This window comes from Rhinatrema bivittatum, chromosome 7 (assembly GCF_901001135.1).
Source record: "Rhinatrema bivittatum chromosome 7, aRhiBiv1.1, whole genome shotgun sequence".
Lineage (NCBI taxonomy): Eukaryota > Metazoa > Chordata > Amphibia > Gymnophiona > Rhinatrematidae > Rhinatrema > Rhinatrema bivittatum.
In genome coordinates this window covers 153,382,980-153,406,393 of record NC_042621.1, presented here as the reverse complement: position 1 = coordinate 153,406,393, position 23,414 = coordinate 153,382,980, and the positions used below count along the sequence as shown (strand labels likewise).

Genomic DNA, 23,414 nt, shown 5'->3' with positions numbered 1-23,414 from the left:
TGGGCGATAGAAGCATATGGGCGGTATGCCTGGCGTTGGAACGACTGTCATTGCGGCGGGGCAAAATGACGACGTGAAGAAGCAGAATAGGAGGGAGGGTTCATCAGGGATTGTACAGCCACAGACTGCTCCTTAAGTTGAGCCACCGTTTCCTGGAACCTACTGACAAAGAGATTGTCTCCTTTACATGGCAAGTTAGCCAACTTGTCATGTACATCCTCTCTAACTGCGCCAGCACGGAGCCAAGCCATTCAACATGCTGCAATTGCGGCCACGGAAGCACAGGAGGACGTTTCAAACGCTTCATACACAGTACGGTGAAGTGGCGGATTCCTTCTTTCCATGTCCTGGTTAGGTTGAGGAACGGAAGCACTGGGGTCCATGGAAGGAAGCTGTTCCTTTAACAGTTGAACACATTCTTTTAATATTGGACTATGTAGAACTGATGATATTGAATCTGTGCTGATAACACAGTCGCCTGGAAGGAATGTTTGGCCAAGTCATCCAAAAACCGAAGGTCTTTGCCCAGAGGAGTGGCCAAATGCAGTCTTGACTTCTTCGTTTTGTGCATTGCCGATTCAACGACAATAGATGTATGGAGTAACTGAGGAAGAGTATAATAGGGAGATTGCTTCATCTTATACTTCAGGTCTGTTTTCCTCGAGACTGCTGGTATTGTGAACGGTGTTTCCCAGGACTTCTCTAGGAAGCGGTGTGCAAGGGAAGCAACGTCGGCTCTGCCGGGAGGTCAAATATCTTTAGCAGGCCTAGGGTTGCTGCCCTGGGATCTGGCACCTTCTGTATGTCCAAATGGAGAACTGAGCCCATCTTTTCTAAAAATTTGGGGTACGTCAGATCCTCCGGTGATGAATTTGACTTTGCTGATTCCTCCAGCAGGTCCGAAGGGTAACCAGTCGAGGTGTCAGGGGATGTTGGAGGGTCCAGAGTAAGTGGCTGTGGAAGAATATCCCGAGTGTCTGGCAACCATGTTGGTGGAGGAGAAGGATCCCTTGGTAAAGGTAACAGTGGGCACTCCGGGGCTGAATGTTTCGAAGGCTTTGGTGATTGAGCCGGGCTGCTCGGTAAGAAGATTGCATGGATTCAAAGAAGCTGGACAGTGCCTCCAAAAGCTGAATAAAGGCTTGCTGAGTATGAGGAGACATGGTCGGCCACACTGGAACTATTGGGCAGTGTGATGGCAATGCCGCCAGCAGGATGTCTGAATCCGGTGCTGTCCGTTTCTGCTTGTGGGTACATAGTACCTCAGGAGCCTTTTGTTTCTTACGCAGTGGCTCCTGCAGTATGTCCCCCGTGGTATGGTGTCTGCAAGTGGAGGACAAGACTGAGAACACCTGAATTGAAGAAGCTGATGAAGAAGAGAGACTTGTCACCTGGACTCATTCCTCCTCCGAGCTAGAAGGAGATCCTGGGGAATTTTGGTCCACTGACGATGGAGAACGACTTGAATCCCCTAGCACTTGCTGACGGCAAGGGTCCGGTGTGAATGCCTCTTTTGAGGACACAGGGATGGACTGCGTTGAGGTGTGATGTTGAGATACAGCCCTCAAGGAAAAAGAAAAGTGCTGTAATTTGGTCTTTGCCGGTTGTTTGGAAGAGTGCTTCATCTGCATCGGCAGATGCGTTGACGACACCGGTCTCTGCATTGACGTGAGACGTGCGTCTTCTGTTTGTGCGTCGAAGCGAGAGAATCCAGCGTCGACAACGGCGCTATCTGCATCGGCGTATCCTGTGATCGCTGCGCCGGCATCAGACAACGCATGACGCGTCAACATGCTTGTGCATCGTACGTCGGCGGCTTGCACAAGGCATGGGCATTCAAATGCACCGTAGATCCCAGCTTATCGATGCATCTGTGTCCAGTCGATGCTGATCTTTGGATTTTTCCAGGTCCCGACCCCTGCATTTTGCTCTTTTGCCTGACCTCCCCTCCAGGCCTGGAGGTGAAGGGCTCCATGGAAGACACTCTACGCACTGGAACAGACTGTGTCTTGGAGGGCCTCGGAGATGAGTGGGCTTCTGGCAGGGGGTGGGGGGGCATACGACCCACCCCCTCGCTTGTCTCAGAGCCTGGATTTTATCTGCCCGCTGGTGCTGGGCCCTCGGGGATAGGACTCCTGCTGATGGTCTGGGTCCAGACATCTATAGCACTTGTCTCGTCCATCAGTAATGGACATGACCTTACCGCACATGCAGGGTTTAAACCCCGACAGTCTCAGCATGTCCTCTTCCTCATTCTCTAAATTTATTTTTTTTTTACCTAACACTGAGGAGATCTGAAGCTCCGCATGCAATCCCACGCGTGGAAAAAACAAACAGAGGAGAATCTGGTTTCCGGCGCGGGAACTCAAGCGTAGCCGCACAGCAAAACTCTGACACCACTTTGAAGCTCCGCCTCCTGGGCCTGATAGCCATGCTGTCATGGGGACTGTGTAATTCAGCCCTGCTATCAACGGGAAACAATAGTCCCTTAGGACAATCAGAGCGGCCTAGAACGGAACTCACTCACTTAACCAATTTGTGGGAGTCCAGCTGCATGAAAGATCCTCAAATTTCATTCCATTTTGGACAAGGATCTAGCAACACAGAAGAAAGTTGGCCACCTCAAGGCAGCCCCAGGCAGGAAGGTGGACTGGCTTGCCTTACTTTGAGGAAAGGAAATTATCAGGCAAGAAGTAATTTCACCTTCCTCTTAATTTGCATCTCATAGACATGGTGGAAAGAAGATAACCAATGGGACAGTGCTATTCTGGGGTACAAATTATATCGCAATGACAGAGAGAACTATCTGGAAGGCGGGGTGGCACTTTATGTCTGGGATGGCATAGAGTCCAACAGGATAAAGATCCTGCACGAAACTAAATGCACAATCGAATCTTTATCGGTAGAAATCCTTTGTGTATTGGGGAAAAGTATAGTGATGGGAATAGACTACCGTCCACCTGGCCAAGATGGTGAAACGGACAGTGAAATGTTAAGAGAAATTAGGGAAGCTAACAAAATTGGTAGAGCAGTAATAATGGGAGTTTTAATTACCCCAATATTGACTGGGAAAATGTAACATCAGGACATGTTAGATAAAAGTTCCTGGATGGAATAAATGACAGTTTTATAAGAACATAAGAAATTGCCATGCTGGGCCAGACCAAGGGTCCCATCAAGCCCAGCATCCTATTTCCAACAGAGGCCAAACCAGGTCACAAGAACCTGGCAAGTAACCAACACCAAGAAGATCCCAAGCTACTGATGCCAGTAATAGCAGAAGCCATTCCCTAAGTCAACTTGATTAATAGCAGTTAATGGACTTCTCCTCCAAGAACTTATCCAAACCTTTTTTGAACCCAGCTACACTAACTGCACTAATCAAATCTTCTGGCAAAAAACTCCAAAGCTTAATTGTGCATTGAGTGAAAAATAATTTTCTCCGATTAATCTTAAAATATGCTACTTGCTAACTTCATGGAATGCCCCCTTGTCCTCCTATTATCCGAAAGTGTAAATAACCAATTCACATCTACTCGTTTAAGACCTCTCATGGTTTTAAAGACCTCTATCATATCCCCTCCTCAGCCGTCTCTTCTCCAAGCTTAACAGCCCTAACCTCTTCAGCCTTTCCTCATAGGGGAGTTGTTCCATCCCCTTTATCATTTTGGTTGCCCTTCTCTGTACCTTCTCTATCGCAACTATATTTTTTTGAGATGTGGCGATCAGAATTGTACACAATATTCAAGGCGCGGTCTCACCATGGCATACAGAGGCATGATGATATTTTCCATTTTATTAACCATTCCCTTCCTAATAATTCCTACCATTGTTTGCTTTTTTGACTGCTGCAGCACACTGAGCGGACGATTTCAAAGTATTATCCACTATGATGCCTAGATCTTTTTCCTGGGTGGTACCTCCTAATATGGAACCTAACATTGTGTAACTACAGCAAGGGTTATTGTTCCCTATATGCAACACCTTGCACTTGTCCACATTAAATTTCATCTGCCATTTGGATGCAAAATCTTCCAGTCTCGCAAGGTCCTCCTGTAATGCATCACAATCCACTTGTGATTTAACTACTCTGAATAATTTTGTATCATCCGCAAATTTGACAACTTCACTCGTAGTATTCCTTTCCAGATCATTTATAAATATATTGAAAAGCACTGGTCCAAATACAGATCCCTAAGTCACTCCACTGTTTACCTTTTTCAACTGAGAAAATTGATCATTTAATCCTACTCTTCCCTTCTTTTAACCAGTTTGTAATCCACGAAAGGTCATCGCCTCGTATCCCATGACTTTTTACTTTTCTTAGAAGCCTCTCATGAGGGACTTTGTCAAACGCCTTCTGAAAATCCAAATACACTACATCTGCTGGTTCACCTTTATCCACATGTTTATTAACCCCTTCAAAAAAATGAAGCAGATTTGTTAGGTAAGACTTCCCTTGGGTAAATCCATGTTGACTGTGTTCCATTAAACAATGTCTTTCTATATGCTTTACGATTTTGATCTTTAGAATAGTTTCCATTATTTTTCCCGGCACTGAAGTCAGGTTCACTGGTCTGTAGTTTTCCGGATCGCCCCTGGAGCCCTTTTTAAATATTAGAATTACATTGGCCACCCTCTAATCTTCAGGTGCAATGGATGATTTTAATGATAGGTTACAAATTTTTAACTAATAGATCTGAAATTTCATTTTTTAGTTCCTTCAGTACCTTAGGATGCATACCATCTGGTCCAGGTGATTTGCTACTCTTTAGTTTGTCAATCTGGCCTACTACATCTTCTAGGTTCACAGTGATCTGGTTCAGTTCGTCTGACTCATCACCCTTGAAAACCATCTCCGGAACTGGTATCTCCCCAACATCCTCATTAGTAAATACGGAAGCAAAGAATTCATTTAGTCTTTCTGCGTGGGCCTTATCTTCCCTAAGAGCCCCTTTACCCCTTGGTCATCTAACGGGCCAACCGACTCCCTCACAGGTTTTTTGCTTCGGATATATTTAGAAACGGTTTTTATTATGAGGTTTTGCCTCTACAGCCAACTTCATTTCTAATTCTCTCTTAGCCTGTCTTATCAATGTTTTACACTTAACTTGACAATGTTTATGAGTTATCCTATTTTCTTCAGATGGATGCTTCTTCTAATTTTTGAAGGATTTTTTTTGGCTAAAATAGCCTTTTTCATCTCACCTTTTAACCATGCCAGTAATCGTTTTGCCTTTCTTCATGCGTGGAACACATCTGTACTGCATGTCTAGGATTGTGTTTTTAAACAATGTCCATGCCTGTTGAACACTTTTAACCTTTGCAGCTGCACCTTTCAGTTTTTTTTCTATTTTCCTCATTTTATCAAAGTTTAGTGTTAGAGCTGTAGATTTACTTATTGTTCCCCTTCCAGTTATTAATTTAAATTTGTTCATGTTATGATCGTTATTGCCAAGTGGCCCCAGCCACATTACCTCTCTCACCAAATCCTGCAAGAATTAAATCTAAAATAGCTCCCTCTCGCGTTGGTTCCTGAGCCAATTGCTCCATGAAGCAGTCATTTATTACATCCAGGAACTTTATGTCTCTAGCAAGTCCTGATGTTACATTTACCTAGTCAATTTTGGGGTAATTGAAATCTCCCATCATTATTGCACTGCCAAATTCGTTAGCTTCCCTGATTTCTCTTAGCATTTCATCATCTGTCTGATCATTTTGTCCAGGTGGACAGTAGTATACTCCCTATCACTATACTCTTATCCAACACACATGGGATTTCTACTCATATAGATTCTACTGAGCATTTAGTCTCTTGTATGATCTTTATCTTGTTGAACTCTATACCTTCCCAGACAGTTGGAGCAATTGGCTCTGGAACAGACGAGAGAGGGAGCAATTTAAGATCTAATTCTTAGTGGAGCTCAGCATTTAGTAAGAGAGGTAACGGTGGTGGGGCCGCTTGGCAATAGTGATCATAATATGATCAAATTTGAATTAATGACAGGAAGAGGGATAGTAAGTAAATCTACAGCTCTAGCGCTAAACTTTCAAAAAGGGAAACTTTGATAAAATGAGAAAAATAGTTAGAAAAAAACTGAAAGAAGCAGCTACAAAGGTAAAAAGTGTACAAGAGGCATAGACATGGTTAAAAAAAATACCATCCTAGAAGCACAGTCCAGATGTATTCCACACATTAAGTAAGGTGGAAGGAAGGAAAAATGATTACCAGCATGGTTAAAATGTGAGGTGAAAGAGGATATTTTAGCCAAAAGATCTTCATTCAAAAATCGGAAGAAGGATCCAACAGAAGAAAATAGGATAAAACATAAGCGCTGGCAAGACAGAGAGAATTTGAAAAAAAGACGTTGACCATAGAGGCAAAAACTCACAGTAAAAACTTTTTTAAATATATCCGAAGCACAAAGCCTACAAGGGAGTCAGTTAGACCATTAGATGATTGAGGGGTTAAAAGGACACTTAGATTAGATAAGGCCATCGTGGAAAGATTAAACAATTTCTTTGCTTCAGTGTTTACTGAAGAGGATTTTGGGAAGATACCCGTTCTGGAGAAGGGTAATGATTCAGATGAACTGAACCAAATCACAGTGAACCTAGAAGATATGGTGGCCTGATTGACAAACTGAAGAGTAGTAAATCATTTGGACCGGATGGTATACACCCCAGGGGTTCTGAAGGAACTCAAAAATTAAATTTCAGATCTATTAGTTAAAATTTGTAACCTATCATCCATCCTGAAGACTGGAGGGTGGCTAATGTAACCCCAATATTTAAAAAGGGCTCCAGGGGCGATCCAGTAAATTACAGACCAGTTATCCTGACTTCCGTGCCAGGAAAAATAGTGGAAAGTGTTCTAAAGATCAAAATCACAGAACATATAGAAAGATGTTTAATGGAACAAAGTCAGCATGGCTTTATTCAAGGCAAGTCTTGCCTCAAATCTGCTTCACTTTTTTTTAAAGGGTTAATAAACATGTAGATATAGGTGAACCGGTGGATGTAGTGTATTTGGATTTTCAGAAGGCATTTGACAAAGTTCCTCATGAGAGGCTTCTAAGAAAAGTAAAAAGTCATGGGATAGGTGGCGATGTCCTTTCGTGGATTACAAACTATTTAAAAGACAGGAAACATTGACTGACAGGTAAGAATCACATTCCATTTTAGATTTGTTTAAGGGTAGTTATTTTTTTTGTTTTTAAGACCACCACAGAGGAAATGTTTTCTCTAGTCCTATTAACATTATGTCAAACTAACAAAAAATAAAGTTGGTGCTGGAATGTGCCATCCACTTTGATTCAAGGAGGTTCTGCTGTTCCTAAACTAGAGACCATAGCAAATGAGAATTCTACTACATGGCCAGTTTAAGAGTAATTTTATCTCCTCTCCTCCATGGAAGCTGGCAGGTGAGAGAGGTTTAAAAAAAAACCAAAGCACACAAAAAAAAAAAACCCCACCCACACAGGCCACATCCCCCCCCCCCCCCCATCATATGTATGCTTCTGATGTATTCTAATTGCAAAGAACAGAGGAACCTCTTCAAGATAAGATGTGAGAAAGGCAAATAATTATTGCTTTGATGATAGTTATAAAGCTACCCATGGCTACACATAAGAAAGATAAACTGGCATTTCAACCCAACCCAGTGGACAAAATACTGGCTATGCTAAAGTATCTCTCTGCAGGTGTACAAGTCCCGAGGAACAGTGTTAAATGTCTGTCAAAGGAGGAAATAACTTAAAAAAGGTTTTCTGTACAGCTCTGGTTTCTGTGTTCTCAAAAGACTCTAACCCCTCTCATGCTGGAATCAATCAAAAAAAGGTAGCTAAAGGGAGAAGACACACAAAGAGATTAACAGGATCTCAGACAGTTGCTGAGGAAGCTTAAAAGAGTGATTAACCTAAATAAAGTTATTAGGACTTTAAGTGTGTATACATTGCTGTTCCTTAGAACTATCCACCTATAAGGAGGCATTTTAGCCTGGTCAGGCCAACTATGACATCAAAACAATGAGAAAATGCATTTATATAAACACAGTTTCTACAAATATACATTTTCCAGTGCATTTCAGATTAAAAAAAAAAAAAAAAAAAAAGCCAATTTACCTCATCACAAAATCAATCAGGCCCGTGAAGTCCCACTTCTTAGCATACGCAAAATTGTATTTCAATATAGCATTCTGTGGAGAGACAGTAACAAGATTAATCAGATGCATAATATAAAACATGGACCCATCAGTCAACTAATCTTTGGGCAATAATATAAGATTTCCATGAAGCTACTTTTCTCAGTAAACAGTGCCATCTTCTGGCAGAAAATGATATTGACTGTAGGAAATGTGTATGAATGCTACACGTATTTACAAACATCTTCACTATTTCATGACAAAATTGTATCAATCTTAAAGGTCTGTTTACATGATTTACCGGGGTGAATTTGTCATTTGTGCTTAGGTAGAAAGCCAGATAGCAGGGAACCTAGAGAACAAAAAAGTCAGTTGGTTTTCTTTTCTACTTTGTAAGACAAGATTTTTAATGGCTTTGCTTTTTAATTTTGTTATGTTTTCCCACTTCTCTGCCTTTGCAGAGGGCTAAAATGGCTTTCGCAATCAACCACTACAGAAACAGCACAAAGATAATTCCATGTAAACAAACTGATGCTATTAAAAGTGTATTCAGACTTCCTTTTCTTTATCTTAGAAGGAAAAAAAAAATATTGCACCCTGTAGGGGGATAGTATACCTTGAGCCAAGGTAGACAATCTGTTTTGTGCAAGCCAACAGTAATAAAACAGATAGAAGGGCTTTGACTAAAGCAAGGAAGTCGTGCCAAAAGCCCAGAAGTTGTGTGTATCAGGACTCATTAGTGAGATCAAGAAGATTTGTAGGTAGCTCCTGAAGTGAAGCTCCATCCTACCAACTTCACTAAGAAACACAAGAGTACAAAGCAGATCAGCAGCATTAATACTCCACAATGGAGATTAGGAGTAAAAGGGGATTTTATTTTGTGGTTTACCCCACAAAAATATGAGGAAAGGCTAAAGAGGTTGGGGCTCTTTAGCTTGGACTACTAAGGAGAGTAGGGGTGTGCATTCGTATTGAACATAAATGTAAAACGCTACTTTTTTTTTTTTTTTTTTAACTTAAAAAAGTGATAAGACATAAACGATCGGATTTCCAACTTATTCAACATAGCTATGTTGAATAAGTTGGAAATTGCGATTGTTGATCCAAAATAAAAATTTAAACCCCTCACCTTCCTTAATCCCCCCCCAAAGACTTACCACAACTCCCTGGTGATCCAGCGAGGAGTGAGGACGCCATTTCTGAAAGCCTTTCCGAGGAGCAAGTGACGTCGGCGCCACGTCGGAGTGACGCGGCGTCACGTGATTCCCCGCGGGTTCGCGCCGGAACGCTCGTTCGGCCCAAAAGGAACTTTTGGCCAGCTTGGGGGGGTCAGGAGGCCCCCCCAAGCTGGCCAAAAGTTCCTTTTGGGCCGAACGAGGGTGCCGGAGGGAACTCGCGGGGAATCACGTTGACGCCACGTCACGCCGACGTCACGTGATTCCCCGTGGGGTCGCTTCCGGGATCCTCGTTCGGCCCAAAAGGAACTTTTGGCCAGCTTGGGGGGGCCCCCAAGCTGGCCAAAAGTTCCTTTTGGGCCGAACGAGGATCCCGGAAGCGACCCCGCCGGGAATCACGTGACGTCGGCGCCACGTCGCAGTGACGCGGCGTCACGTGATTCCCTGCGAGTTCCCTCCGGCACCCTCGTTCCGGCGCGAACCCGCGGGGAATCACGTGACGCCGACATCACGTGCTCCTTGCAAAGTTGGTCAGAAATGGCGTCCTGACCCGCTGGACCACCAGGGAGTTGTGGTAAGTCTTGGGGGGGGGGGGGATTAAGGAGGGTGAGGGGTTTAAATTTTTATTTGCACATATGGACATATACTCAACTCATTGAATTCTGTTTATGTCCATATTGACCGCAAATGGGACCCTCTTTGGACATATGGACATATGAACTTAAACTTTTGCTCTGCACATCCCTAAAGGAGAGATATGATTCATGTCTATAAAATAATGAGTGAAAAGTACAAAGATTAGGGGCCATGCAATGAAGTTTCCAGGTGATACATTTATGATATATAGGAGAAAATACTTTTTTTTTTACTCAATGCATAATTAAATTCTGGAATTCGTTGCCAGAGGACATGAGGAAAGCTGTTAGTGAGGCTGGGTTTAAAAAAAAAAAAAAGTTTGGACAAGTTCTTAAAGAAAAAAAGTCTAAAAATCATTATTCGCGCCACTATCTTACAGCCACTGTAGGAGCCATTCTAACACCACAACTTTAACAGAAGGCACGGGGGGGGGGGGGGTTAACCTGCACAGAACAACAGTTATTACCCTTAATAGAAGGCATGTGGTGGGGGCACGGGAGCCTACACACAGCAGCAATTACTAATCTTAATAGAAGGCACAAGAGGGGAAAGGAGTTTAACCTGCACAAAGTGGCAATTACCACCAAAGCAATTGGATGGCCAGACTGGGTGGACTATTTGGGTCTTTAACTGCCATCATTTAGAGAGTTGCTTACCTGTAACAGGTTTCCTATGACAGTAGGATGTTAGACCACACACGAGTGACATCATCAGATGGAGCCCGGCACGGAAAACTTCTGTCAAAGTTCTAGAAACTTTGACTGGCACATTGAGCATGCCCAACATGCTACTATGTGCACAGCCACGTGGGGTCCCCTTTCAGTCTCATTACAGAGAATTACAAAAATAAAACAAACTTAAAATGAAACCCAACTCCATGGGGTGGTGGGCAGGTTTCGTGAGAACTAACATCCTGCCGTCCTAGGAGAATACCTGATACAGGTAAGCAACTCTGCTTTCTCCTAGGACAAGCAGGATGGTAGTCCTCACACATGGATGAATACCTAGCTGCAGGCTGTTTCCGAATGGAGCGAACCAACAGATACCAAACTGGGCCAACAGGCCCAACAATCTAGGTGCTATTGGTAATGGAGGAAGACAGCTGAAAAACAGAGCCCTAGGCGGAAGAGTTGGGTTTAGACTCAAAAAAGCTACTATCCTGGTGGCCTCTGTCCAAGCAATAGTGAGCTGAGAACGCATGGGAGAGAACTCCATGTCACAGCCCTGCGGATCTCCATCATGGGACAGCTCACAAGTTAGCCACCGAAGTTGCCATGGCCCGGATGGAGTGAGCCTTAACTGCAATCCTGCTTGCACACAGCAGAACGAGACGCAATCCGCTAACCAAGTAGACAGGGTATGCTTGGCCACAGCAACTCCCATTCGGTTCTTACCAAACGAGATGAAGAGTTGCGTGGACTGTCTATGGCCTACGGTCCTCTCCAGGTAGAACGCCAAGGGCTTCTTACAATCCAAAGTATGCAAAGCCCATTTGCCTCGGTGCAAATGAAGACTCTGGAAGAAGGTAGGGAGGACAATAGACTGGTTCAGATGGAAGTCAGCTACCACCTTAGGCAGGAACTTAGGGTGAGTACGGAGAACCACTATCGTAGAAGAACTTTGTGTAAGGTGGATACGTCACCAACGCTTGAAGTTCGCTGACCTGACGCGCCGAGGTGACCGCAACCAAGAATATGACCTTCCAGGTTGGATATTTCAGGTCACACGTGTGCATAGGTTCAAAGGGGTCCTTCATGAGGCAAGCCAAGACTACATTAAGGTCCCAAGATAGAGGCGGAAATCGCAGAGGAGGCTTCAACTGAAGCAGACTACGCATGAACCACCCAACTAAGGGCTGCACTGAGTTGGGCATACCATTCACCCCATGATGATATGCCCCAATGGCACTGAGATGCACTCTGACCGAATTGGTTTTTAAACCAGTTTCTGACAGGTGCAACAGAAGGTCCAAGAGCTTCGGGGTGGAGCAGGTAAACGGATCCAACCCGTGCTGCTCACACCGGACAGCAAACCTCATCCACTTTAAGCGGTACAACCTTTTAGTCGAAAGTTTCCTGGAGGCAACCAGAACTCGAGAGACATCATCAGACAATGTCAGGGGCTGCAACACTAACCTTCCAACATCCAGGTTGTCAGAGACAATGCTCTGAGGTTTGGATGGCGCAGCCTGGCCTGATCCTGTGTGACTAAAGTGGGGAGATCCACAGACTGATCAGATTCCAGACCGAGAGATCCTGCAGGAGTGGGAGCCAAGCCTGCCATGGCCAATAGGGGGCTATAAGGATGTTTCCCCCGTCCTGCAGGAGCTTCAGGAAAGTCATCACCAGCAGTAGTGGAGGATACGTGTACAGAAGCCCCTTGCCCCAATGGCGGGCATAGGCATCCGAGGCTGGTTTGCCATCCACCCTGTAGAGGGAGCAAAAGGACTCCACCTTGTTGTTGCAGGGTGAGGCAAACAGATCCACATCTGGAATTCTCCAAAGATGGAAGATCATATTCGCCTCCGCTGGGTCCAGGGACCACTCGTGGGGTCGAAACACCCAACTGAGGCGGACTGCCACCAGGTTCTCCGTCCCTGCCAGGTACACGGCTCGAAGTAATGTATTCTGAAAGTGGCCCAGGACTAAATCTGAACCACCTACTGGCATAGGAGGAACAATCCCGTGCCTCCCTGTTTGTAGATGTACTACATCGCTGTCTGACTGTCGGTCTGGATGAGGACTGATTTGGTCACCAAGCAGTCCTGGAACGCCCACAGGCTGTAACAGATCACTCGAAGCTCCACGAAGTTGATATGGCACTGAGCTTCCTGAGCCAACCACAGGTCCTGGGTGTGGAGTCCCTCCAAGTGTGCACCCCAGTGCAGATGCATCAGGGTGAGGCAAACATGGAAGGAGGGGGACTGAAAAAGAACCCCTTGTCCCAGATTGGCTAGGTCCTCCCACCAGGACAAGGAAACCTGGAGTGGCAGAGGGACATATATCCGTACATGGAAGTCCTGGGAGGCTTGCCACCACTGGGACCGCAGGATCCACTGCGCCCGGCACACCAAGCCCGCCAAGGCCTCCAGGATGAACGCTCGGTCGCGAGAAAGATAGGCCTTATCCTCTGCCACATCCAGCAGGTGCCAATAAAACCCAGGCGCAGTGACCAAATCAGATGGAACTTCAGATAGTTCATGACAAACCCGAGAGACTCCAAAACCTGAATGGTCAAGCGTAGAGACCGAAGCGTCCCCACTTGGGAACTGCTCTTAATTAACCAATCGTCCAAGCCGGGGGAACATCTGTGCCCCCAGATGGTGCAGGTACACTGCCACCAGTGCTAGGCATTTGGTGAACACAAGGTACCGAGGCGAGGCCAAACAGCAGCACCCCAGGAGATCTCATTGTGCGCATACACATCTTTGAGATCGAAGAAGCAAAGCTAGTCCCCCCCCCCCCCCCCCCCCCCCCATCTGCAAGAGGGGGATCAGAGTGCCGAGGGAGACCATCTTAAACTTCTCTTGTTTGAGAAAATGATTCAGAGCTCTCAGGTCTAGGATGGGACGGAGTCTCCCGGTCCTCTTGGGGGATCAGGAAATAGCAGGAGTAAAACCCCGTTCCCTGCTGCCACAGAGGAACTGGCTCGACCACCCCGGTCTGAATTAGGGCAGAGAGCTCGGACTACAGTATTTCCTGATGGGGAGACTGACTCCAGGAGGGGCATGGGGGAGCATCCCCGGGGGCACTCAAGAAGTTTAAAAGATACCCTTGGTGAACGATGGATAGGACCCACCGATCCGATGTGATCGCTAGCCGGCAATCCAGAAAAAAGCGAGGACGGCCTCCTACTAAAGGGTCCAATGCAGAGGGCACGGTGACTGGACTTGTGCTCCCTCTCTGTTAGTCAAAACCCTGTAGCAGGGCTCGGCTGAGGCACGGGTTGGGGTCTAGGTGCTCGCGGATGCCTGGAGCGGCCTCTAGAGGACACCCGCTGAGAATGCCCATGGGAAACCAGGGGCTAATATTTCCTTTGATGGTAGAAGGACCTATGTGCCACCCCTTGCCTCACTGACCTTCTGGCAGAGGAGGGAGAGTCCGAGGTACTAGCCGAGAGATGCTGAAGGGTTTCATGATGATCCTTTAGCTGAACCACAGCATCCCAGACTTTATCCCCAAAAAGGTTATCCCCTCTACAAGGGAGGTCCGCCAGCTTCTCTTGGACCTCCAGCTGGAGGTCTGATGCTCTGCGCCAGGCCATCCTGCTGGCTCTGTTGCCCACTGTTGCCACGTGAGCTGACATCTTGAAAATGTCGTACGTGGAACGCACCTTGTGCTTACCACACGCGAAACCCTGCTGGGCCAGTGCTAGGAGCGCATCCTGCTGCTGCTGGGGGAGGCGCTCCGCCAATTTCTGAACCTTCTTCCAGAGGTCCCAGGAATGTTGGACCATATACAACTGATAGGAGGCGATACGGGCTATTAACATTGCCCCTTGGAACACCTTCGTACCCAGTGCATCCCATTCCCTATGTTCCCAACCTGGAGGCACAAAAGCATGGGTCTGGGACCATTTAGCCTTTTTGAGACCAGATTCCACTACCACCGACTGATGGGGGGAGCTGGTGCTGCTCAAACCAGAGGGACGTTTGAATGAGGTAGATGATGTCAGCCTTCCTGTTTACCGGCGACACGGATACAGGATGTTCCCAAATGCGTAGAAGCAACTCCTTGAAGATTTCATGCACAGGAACAGCTACCACCTCTTTCGGCACGTCCACAAACTGGAGGACCTCCAGCATGTGGTGCCTAGCATCCTGTTCCACCAGAAGCTGGAAGGAAATTGACTCAGTCATGGTGCGGATGAAACCGGCAAAGGTCACGTTCTCTGGAGGAGATCGGTGCCGCTCCTCCGGGAGGGATAGATCTGAGAGGACATCCTTGGAGATCTTGGAGGAGGACTCAGAAGTATCATCCCCCCATGGGTTGTACAGGGCGTCCTCACCGAAATCCCCAGGAGAGGTCAGTGGAGGACCTGCACTGACTGCCCTTGGTCTGTGCCCTGGAGGAATCTAGGGCACCGATGACAGAGGCCCCTCGAAGAATCCGGCACCGGAGCCAGAAGCGGCAGCCTGGGTACCCTGAAAGCGCCAAGCCTACCTCCTCGGAGGAACCAGCGATAGGTATTGCCCCATAGGGGGGAGGTAACGATGGCCGCTGGTGGACTGCAAAACCCCGAGGCACCAACTGCGTAGGGAGGACACCTACCAAAACATCAAGGCGCTCCAGCAGCGGTACTAGGATTGAGGGAATGGGCTCCGGCATCGGAGAGGCCTGCGTTTCGATACTCCTGAGGGCTCAGAGCACCGCCAATTGAACCCTATAATCGAGCTCCTCCTTGAAGTTCGCTGTATTTAGGGCAGGTGGAGGAAAAGCATGCACCACCGGATTGCCCTCGAAACGAGGGGGGATCGGTGCCTGGTACAGCGATGGGCATCAGTGGGGAGCACCTTGGACTCCTGGGCTCGACTGAGGGCGAGGCCTGGTTTCTGCGGGCCACTTCGAGGGCAACACAGCCAATGCTGGTTCCTTCCCGGATCCGGAGCCATGCAAGGATGGCAACCAGTGACTGTTTTTCCTCGATCTCCCCAGTGCTTGGCCTGGTCTTTCTCCAGTGTCGAGGAGGGTGAGGAATCAGACATCCTGGAACGCGAAGACACTGACAATGGTCGATCTCTGGGGCCCATCTCCAGAGGGGAAGCCAGAGAGGGGGTGGACACCAATGGTTCTGTGTCCGTGAGCTCTCCTCGACCCCGTGGTGTCGACATGCCTGACGCCGGCATGCAGGGCCCCGACTTTCTGGGGCCAAAAATTCTCTCCATTTTATCTGAGTGCGCCCAACGGCCTTTAGGGGTCAACTGATCGCAAAACCGGCAACCCTGGACATCATGCGATGCCCTCAGGGAAAGAATACAAACTTCAAGTGGATCAGTCAGAGAGACAGTCTGCAGGCACTGGGGGCATCGACGAAACCTGGAGGAGGCCATGCCTTGAGCTGGCGAACGATCGGTGCAGGGTGGACAGATGCCAAAAAACCCCCGAAACAGACTGCAAGGAAGGTAAAAACTTACCGCGCCACCCTAAGGACTAGGGGGGAACCCCGGCGCAACAGCATTCGAAAACACGAGAAAAAACGAGAGAACTCTCAGAACAGAGCAGAACTCCACCACCACAAGGCAACAGCACCACGAAAAGAAAGCCTAAAGGGGGACCCTGCTTGGCTGCGCAGATAGTAGCATGCTGAGCATGATAAGTGTGCCAGTCAAAGTTCTAGAAACTTTGACAAAAGTTTTCCATGCCAGGCTCCATCTGATGATGTCACCCAATGTGTGAGAACTACCATCCTGCTTGCCCTAGGAGAAAGTATGTTAATATGTTAGAAGAATGTTACTTGCTGAAAAACCTTTAACTCAAAAACATCTGCATTATCAGCAGAACTGGAAATGGCCCTAGCATCTAAAAAGTCAATGCTACCATAGTCAAAGCTTGAAGTGTGCAGTACAGTACTGTGCCAGCACTTACTCGACCCATGAGAGGAAGATACATCTGCAGCTGATGGAGTCTCTCACTGACCATCGAGAAGAAACCCTGAATCTAACAGACTCGCGCAACATCAGGCTCAGAGTCACCAGGCCAGCAGCACAGGGATGCAGTCAGCTTGTGCCCAGTGCCTACAGTGCAAGATTTTCATTTATAAAGGTAATGGCCAGTGCAGGAAGAGCAGCCATGGAAACTGTAATCGTGCTCTCACTCTTTCCTTACACTGCCAGCCTACCAATACTATGTCTACTGCAGGGAGAGGTGGCATGTGAAATCTGGAAGAAAGGAACCAGGGAGTTGGGGGGGGGGGGAAGAATGGGGGGTTTCCACTTGTCTCCTAAAAATCCCTACTGGCACCTAGAAATGTCAAATACTTTCCCCATCCTGATTATAAATTTCAGGGTTAATTGTTCTGTCCTGGATAACCACCATCAATATAAGTAAAAAGAAATCTCTTCAAGCAAGATGATAATTAGTCACAAATTGTAGATAAAAAGGAGAAAAAAAATAAAAGGGAAGGCATTAAAAATAAAAAGAACAGAAAGATCAGAGGTATGGCTTGTCAGCACCAAGCAGCACACAGTTCCCTGCTCAGCAGACAGGACGACAGCATAAGCAGTCCCTACTAATCTGAGAGGAATATATGAAAGGCTTGCTTTTACCTGGAGAATAAGGCTCCAGAAGAGGGGAACGCTCAGTATTAAAAAGAGCTCATTAGGATTCAAAATACATCCATCTTTCATAGCACCCATGTAGCTAAGGTGCTGGGTACTGTGGACCAAGACACATTTGCCTTGTGTTTTGTTTTCTTTAAATTCCTTCCACAGCTGAACTGTCCTGGACTGCTACCCTGCTCCCTGAAGAATTACGCAGGGTATCACCGAGCTTCTAGCAAGAGACATCCTAACTGAGAAGAGGGCTAACTACAGTCCACAGGCCAAAACAGACCCATCAGTGCTTTTTTCCTGGTCTGCTGATTCTTTCCTGCCTGTCCAATGTCATCACCGAAGGTCCAACATCACAAGGTTCAGCACATTAAGAGCGACATTTTGGGCTTTTGACGAGGACATCAGGCAGACAGGTCATAAAAGACTGGTAGTGGCGCCTTTACTTCATCCAGAGAGGGGAAGACAAAGGGGATTGGGTGGTGGAGACTTTAGCTGGGTGGAGTGTGCCAGAGGAACTCCACCCAGTCACTCATGCACTACCCCTTCCCCACCAGCCATCTATTCAATTGCATATACACATCCCACTCACTCGCTGAGACATCCCCATCCACTCACACATGCCACCACTCACTTACATATACATACCCTAGAGCACACACACAATTTATTCCCATCCCAGTTATCCATACATGCCCCATTCACTCACATATTCATATTTTGTATATTGAGTATTTCTTCTTTCTCCCTTTAACTAGATGTCCGTCTCCCCCCCCCCCCGTGCTCAAGGAGCAGTAAGGGGATAATACTACTATCCCTCCCCCCCTCCGGAGCAGACAAAAGCCATTAGTAATGTGGCCCTGTTTAAAAGTTTGCCCAGCACATTTCATTTTTAAAATAGGACGTGGCCAGAAAGCAGATTTGCTTACCTGTTCTCCCAGGACAGCAGGATATTAGTCCTCACAGATGGGTAACATCAACCCCGTAGCCACCAGGGGTCCCTCTTCAGTCTCGTGTCAAAGCAGAAAAAATACAAGCGAAAAAATAAAAACAACAAAACACAGACGAACCTAACTCCACGGGGTGGCGGGTGGGTTTCCTGAGGACTAACATCCTGCTGTCCTGGGAGAACACCTATTACAGGTAAGCAACTCTGCTTTCTCCCAGGACAAGCAGGATGGTAGTCCTCACAGATGGGTGAATACCAAGCTGCAGACTGCTCCCAGAAAACACTGGGCTAACAGGCACCCAACAACGTGCAACCGACACAACAACAGGGGGGCTGTTGGCATCAACAGGGCAGACTGAACCTCATACTGGGCCCTAGGTAGGGAGCGTTGGCTTCTCACACTGGGAATAGGTTGTGGAGGACAGACTGGCCAAAGTCACTGTGCTGTCGACCATTGTCCGAAAAGTCGAGGGACTGCAGCACTAGCCTTTCACCATCCATGCCGTGAAGGCCAACGACCGAAGGTTCGGGTGGTGTAGCCTGCCCTGATCCTGTGTGATGAGGTAGGGTGAGGTGCCCAGGTCGCAGAGGATTGGAAACCAGACCTGTCGCGGCCAATGCAGGGCTATGAGGATCATGGAGCCTTGGTCCTGTTGTAGCTTCACAAGAGTTTTGCCTATGAGCGGAATCGGAGGGTTTGCATACAGGAGACCCGCACTCCAGGAGTGGGCAAAGGCGCTCATGGCTGGTCCCTTTCCCTCCCTGCGCAGGGAGAAGCAGTCCACCTTGTGCTTCTGCAAGGACGCGAAGAGATCCACGTCCAGCTGACCGCACCAGCGGAAGATCTTGTCTGCCACCGAGGGATTGAGGAACCACTCATGGAGGTGGAATGTCTGACTGAGGCGCCACCACAGTCTCCATCCCTGCCAGGTAGATCGCACGTAGGACATAAGAACATAAGAAATTGCCATGCTGGGTCAGACCAAGGGTCCATCATGTCCAGTACCCTGTTTCCAACAGAGGCCAAACAGGGCCACAAGAGCCTGGCAAGTACCCAAACACCAAGAAGATCCCATGCTACTGATGCAATTAATAGCAGTGGCTATTCCCTTAGTCAACTTGATTAATAGCAGTTAATGGACTTCTCCTCCAAGAACTTATCCAAACCTTTTTTGAACCCAGCTACATTAACTGCACTAACCATATCTTCTGGCAACAAATTCCAGAGCTTAATTGTGCGTGGAGTGAAAACAAAATTTCTCCGATTAGTCTTAAATGTGCTACTTGCTAACTTCATGGAATGCCCCCTAGTCTTTCTATTATCCGAAAGTGTAAATAACCGATTCACATCTACTCATGACCTTAAAGATCTCTATCATATCCCCCCTCAACCATCTCTTCTCCAAGCTGAACAGCCCTAACCTCTTCAGCCTTTCCTCATAGGGGAGCTGTTCCATCCCCTTTATCATTTTGGTTGCCCTTCTCTGTACCTTCTCCATCGCAACTATATCTTTTTTGAGATGTGGCGACCAGAATTGTACACTTTATTCAAGGTGCGGTCTCACCATGGAGTGATACAGAGGCATGATGACATTTTCTATTTTTTTTTTTTGCAAAACGGTTTTTATTGGTTTTCAACATATACAATACAATGACATGTATCGAACTGCCATCATTTTAACCCTCCCCCCCCTTGTCCCCCTGTGCCAGCCCCACATTCCCTGTCAACAGTCCAGGTAACCCCATAAACATTTTCAGTGCACCAAGAATACTGATGTCTTAAGCATTCAAAATGTGGCTGCGAAGTCTGTGAGGTAACGATTGAATATAAGAGTCCCAGATCGATAGAAAACGACGTTCACGTTGAAAGGATGTAGTCCCCCACTGCTTGTCCATCATCATCAGCTGATGAAACAGGTTCCTCCAGTGCCAATAGGATGGTGGAGCGGCAGACCTCCAGTTACATAGGATAACCTTTTTCCCCACCGCAAAACCCTTCCGCAGCATCAATCATGGCCCCTGTCCTCGAATGAGAGTCAATGGAATCTGGCCAAACAATATCATACAGAAAGAACAGGGAAGAACAACATCTAATAGATTTGAAAGATAATGCAGCACTCGTAGCCAAAACCTCCTCACCTGAGAACAAGCCCAAAACATGTGGAGCAGATTGCCCTCGAGTGCCTGGCATTTCCCACAGATGCCCGTTGAAACAAGTTGGTAGTATACCGCCCTAGTAGGTGGGATATACGCCCTCCAAAGGAATTTAAACTGCATTTCCCTGTAATAAGTATTGGAGAAGACAGTGGATAAATGACGAAAGCAGCTGCGTATCATAGACGCTTTAACCTCCGTCCGGCCCTCCCTATGCCACCGGGCTTCTAAAACCGTGGCTATGTCATTCGGTCGTTTCCCCGTCAGTTTTTTATAGAATTGAGATAGAGTGGGGGACTTGGACGCAGTCAAAGCAAAAAAGGTTTCTATGGAACCAAAAAGATTCGGCTCCACGCTAATTGGGGGAAGGGATTGAATATAATGTCGTACCTGTAGGTAGGAAAATACCTGGGTTGCGGGCAATCCATATTGCTGGGTTAACATTGATAGAGATAATAACCGACCCTCCCCATCAAACATGTGACCCAGGTGGGTAACACCCCGATCCATCCAGACTTGAAAACTAGCTGACGTAGAGCCTGGGGTGAAATTGGGGTTCCCCCGAAGGGGCAACAAATAAGCACAGACAGGAGGAAGCTTCAGTAATTTCATAGTGACCCGCCATGTTACCCGTAAGGGTGTAAAGAAAGCCTCCACAGGGGGGGGGGTAGGCGAACCCACCATGACCCCCCTGCAGGACATACCCCAAATCAACAGGGGCCACTACAGTTTGTTCCGCTAACAGATTGATATAATTAGATTGCCTTATGAGCCAATCCCGGACAAGTCTAAGATTACTTGCGAGATTATAAAGACACATTTTCTATTTTATTAACCATTCCCTTCCTAATAATTCCTAACATTGTTTGCTTTTTTGACTGCTGCAGCACACTGAGTCAACGATTTCAAAGTATTATCCACTATGATGCCTAGATCTTTTTCCTGGGTGGTAGCTCCTAATATGGAACCCAACATCGTGTAACTACAGCAAGGGTTATTTTTCCCTACATGCAACACCACATTAAATTTCATCTGCCATTTGGATGCCCAATCTTCCAGTCTTGCAAGGTCCTCTGTAATGTATCACAATCCGCTTGTGATTTAACTACTCTGAATAATTTTGTATCATCCACAAATTTGATAACCTCACTCGTATTCCTTTCCAGATCATTTATATACATATTGAAAAGCATGATAGGAGTATGGAACGTGATAGGGCCCAGGCCCAGATCTGTGCTACCTCTTGGCAGAGGAGATAAGAGCCTGTGCCCCCCTGTTTGTTCACATATCACATGGCCACTTGGTTGTCCGTCTGGATCAATTAGACCCTTTTGGACAGGCAGACATGGAATGCGTAGAGTGCATACCTCATCGCTAGAAGTTCCAGGAAGTTTATCTGCCATCTAGCCTCAGACTTCAACCGCACCCTTTGTGTGTGGAGGCCATTGCATGGGCCCCCCAGCCTAGGTTGGAGGAATCCACGGTCAGGATCACCTGAGCAGCTGGGTGTTGAAAAGGAAGTCCCTTGTTTAGGTTGGATTCCTGTGCCCACCAGACGAGGGAGAGCTAAAGTGGTTCGGTATTCAGACCACTGCAGAGAGTTCTTGAGAGGCTTGGTGCCACAGACTGCAAAGTCCACTGCGTAACTGTCATGGCCAGGTGGGCCATTGGGGTGACGTGTACAGACGATGCCATGTGACCCAGCAACTTCAGGAGCAGGCGGGCTGAGGCAGTCTGCCGGTGGTGGATGGACCTGGCTAAGCCCGCCAGGGTGGCTATGCATTCACTGGGAAGAAACACCTTGGCCACCATGGTGTCCAGATCCACCCCGATGAAACTGAGTTGCTGGGACGAGTCAGCTAGGATTTAGGGAAATTGATGAGGAACCCCAGCGACTGGAGGAGACCTACCGTCAAGTTCAGGGACTGAAGAGCTCCTTCCCTCGAAGAACTCCCGATGAACCAGTCATCCAAATATGAGAACACATGCACCCCTTTCCGGCGCAAATGTGTTCCCTCTACAAATGCCACTGGCCTGCGAAGAAGCGCAGATATTTCCGGTGAGGCAGAAAGATGGCGATGTGTGTGTAGGCATCCTGCAGATTGAGAAAGCAGAGCCAGTCCCCTTGATGCAGAAGCGGGAGTAAGTCCCCTTGATGCAGAAGCAGGATACCATTTTGAACCACTCTCTCCAGAGGAACTTTTTTTTTTTAAGGCCCGGAGGTCGAGGATGGGATGGAGGCCGCCTGTTCTCTTTGGTATGAGAAAATACCCGGAGTAGAACCCCCGGCCACTCTGGGCAGGGGGACCGGTTCCATGGCTTTGGACCGTAGCAGAGCCGAGAGTTCTAACTTGAGGATCGTTGCATGTTCCACGAGTCTCCACTCCGGAGAGGACAGGGAGTCTGGGGGAACAATGAGCAGGTTCAGGCAGTAACCCCGTGCTACAATGGATAATACCCATTGGTCGGTGGTGATGGGGCTCCAGCTTTTTGCGAATAGGTAGAGTCAGCCCCCCACTGGTGGGTTGGAAGGTGCGGGCACTGAGGATAGGCTGCTGCTCTCTCTCTGAGCCAGTCAAAAGCCAGCAGCAGGGCTAGGCTGAGGGGTTGGCTGAGCCTGAGGTACCCGTTGTTGGCGAGGGTAGCACTTTTCAGTAGTCCGAGCCGGACGAGCATGTTAGGCTGGAGGGTAATATCTCCATTGCCTGTAAAATTGCTTTCTGGCATCTCTACGTGGTGCCCTGCAGATCGCAGAGGAGGGGTCGGAGGTGATAGTAGACTGCTGGCGCAGGGTTTCATGGTGATCCTTCAGCTGGGCCACTGCATTCCGGATTTTGTCCCCAAACAGGTTCTCTCCTGTGCAGGGAAGGTCAGCCAGTATATCTTGGACCTCCAAACGAAGGTCGGAGGCTTTCAGCCAGGCCCAGCGTCGGGCACTTATGCCCACCGCTGAGACCCTTGTTGCAGTCTCAAAGATGTCATAGGCTGCCCTCACTTCATGCTTCCCTGCTTCACATCCTTTTTGGAGGATGGATTCCAGGCCCCCGGCAAACACTTGGACTTGTTTCCAGAGGTTCCAGGTTGTACTGG

The 23,414-nt window shown here is 47.5% G+C and overlaps 1 protein-coding gene across 1 annotated transcript in view; it reads right to left on the bottom strand.

Annotated features, from left to right (window-relative positions):
- PARG (poly(ADP-ribose) glycohydrolase) overlaps positions 1-23,414 on the bottom strand; it is a 511,630-nt gene that overhangs the window by 420,940 nt on the left and 67,276 nt on the right. Inside the window, exon 11 of the mRNA XM_029610698.1 lies at positions 8,132-8,197. Within this exon, the coding sequence (XP_029466558.1) occupies positions 8,132-8,197 (66 nt within the window). The remainder of the gene's footprint in view (positions 1-8,131; positions 8,198-23,414) is intronic.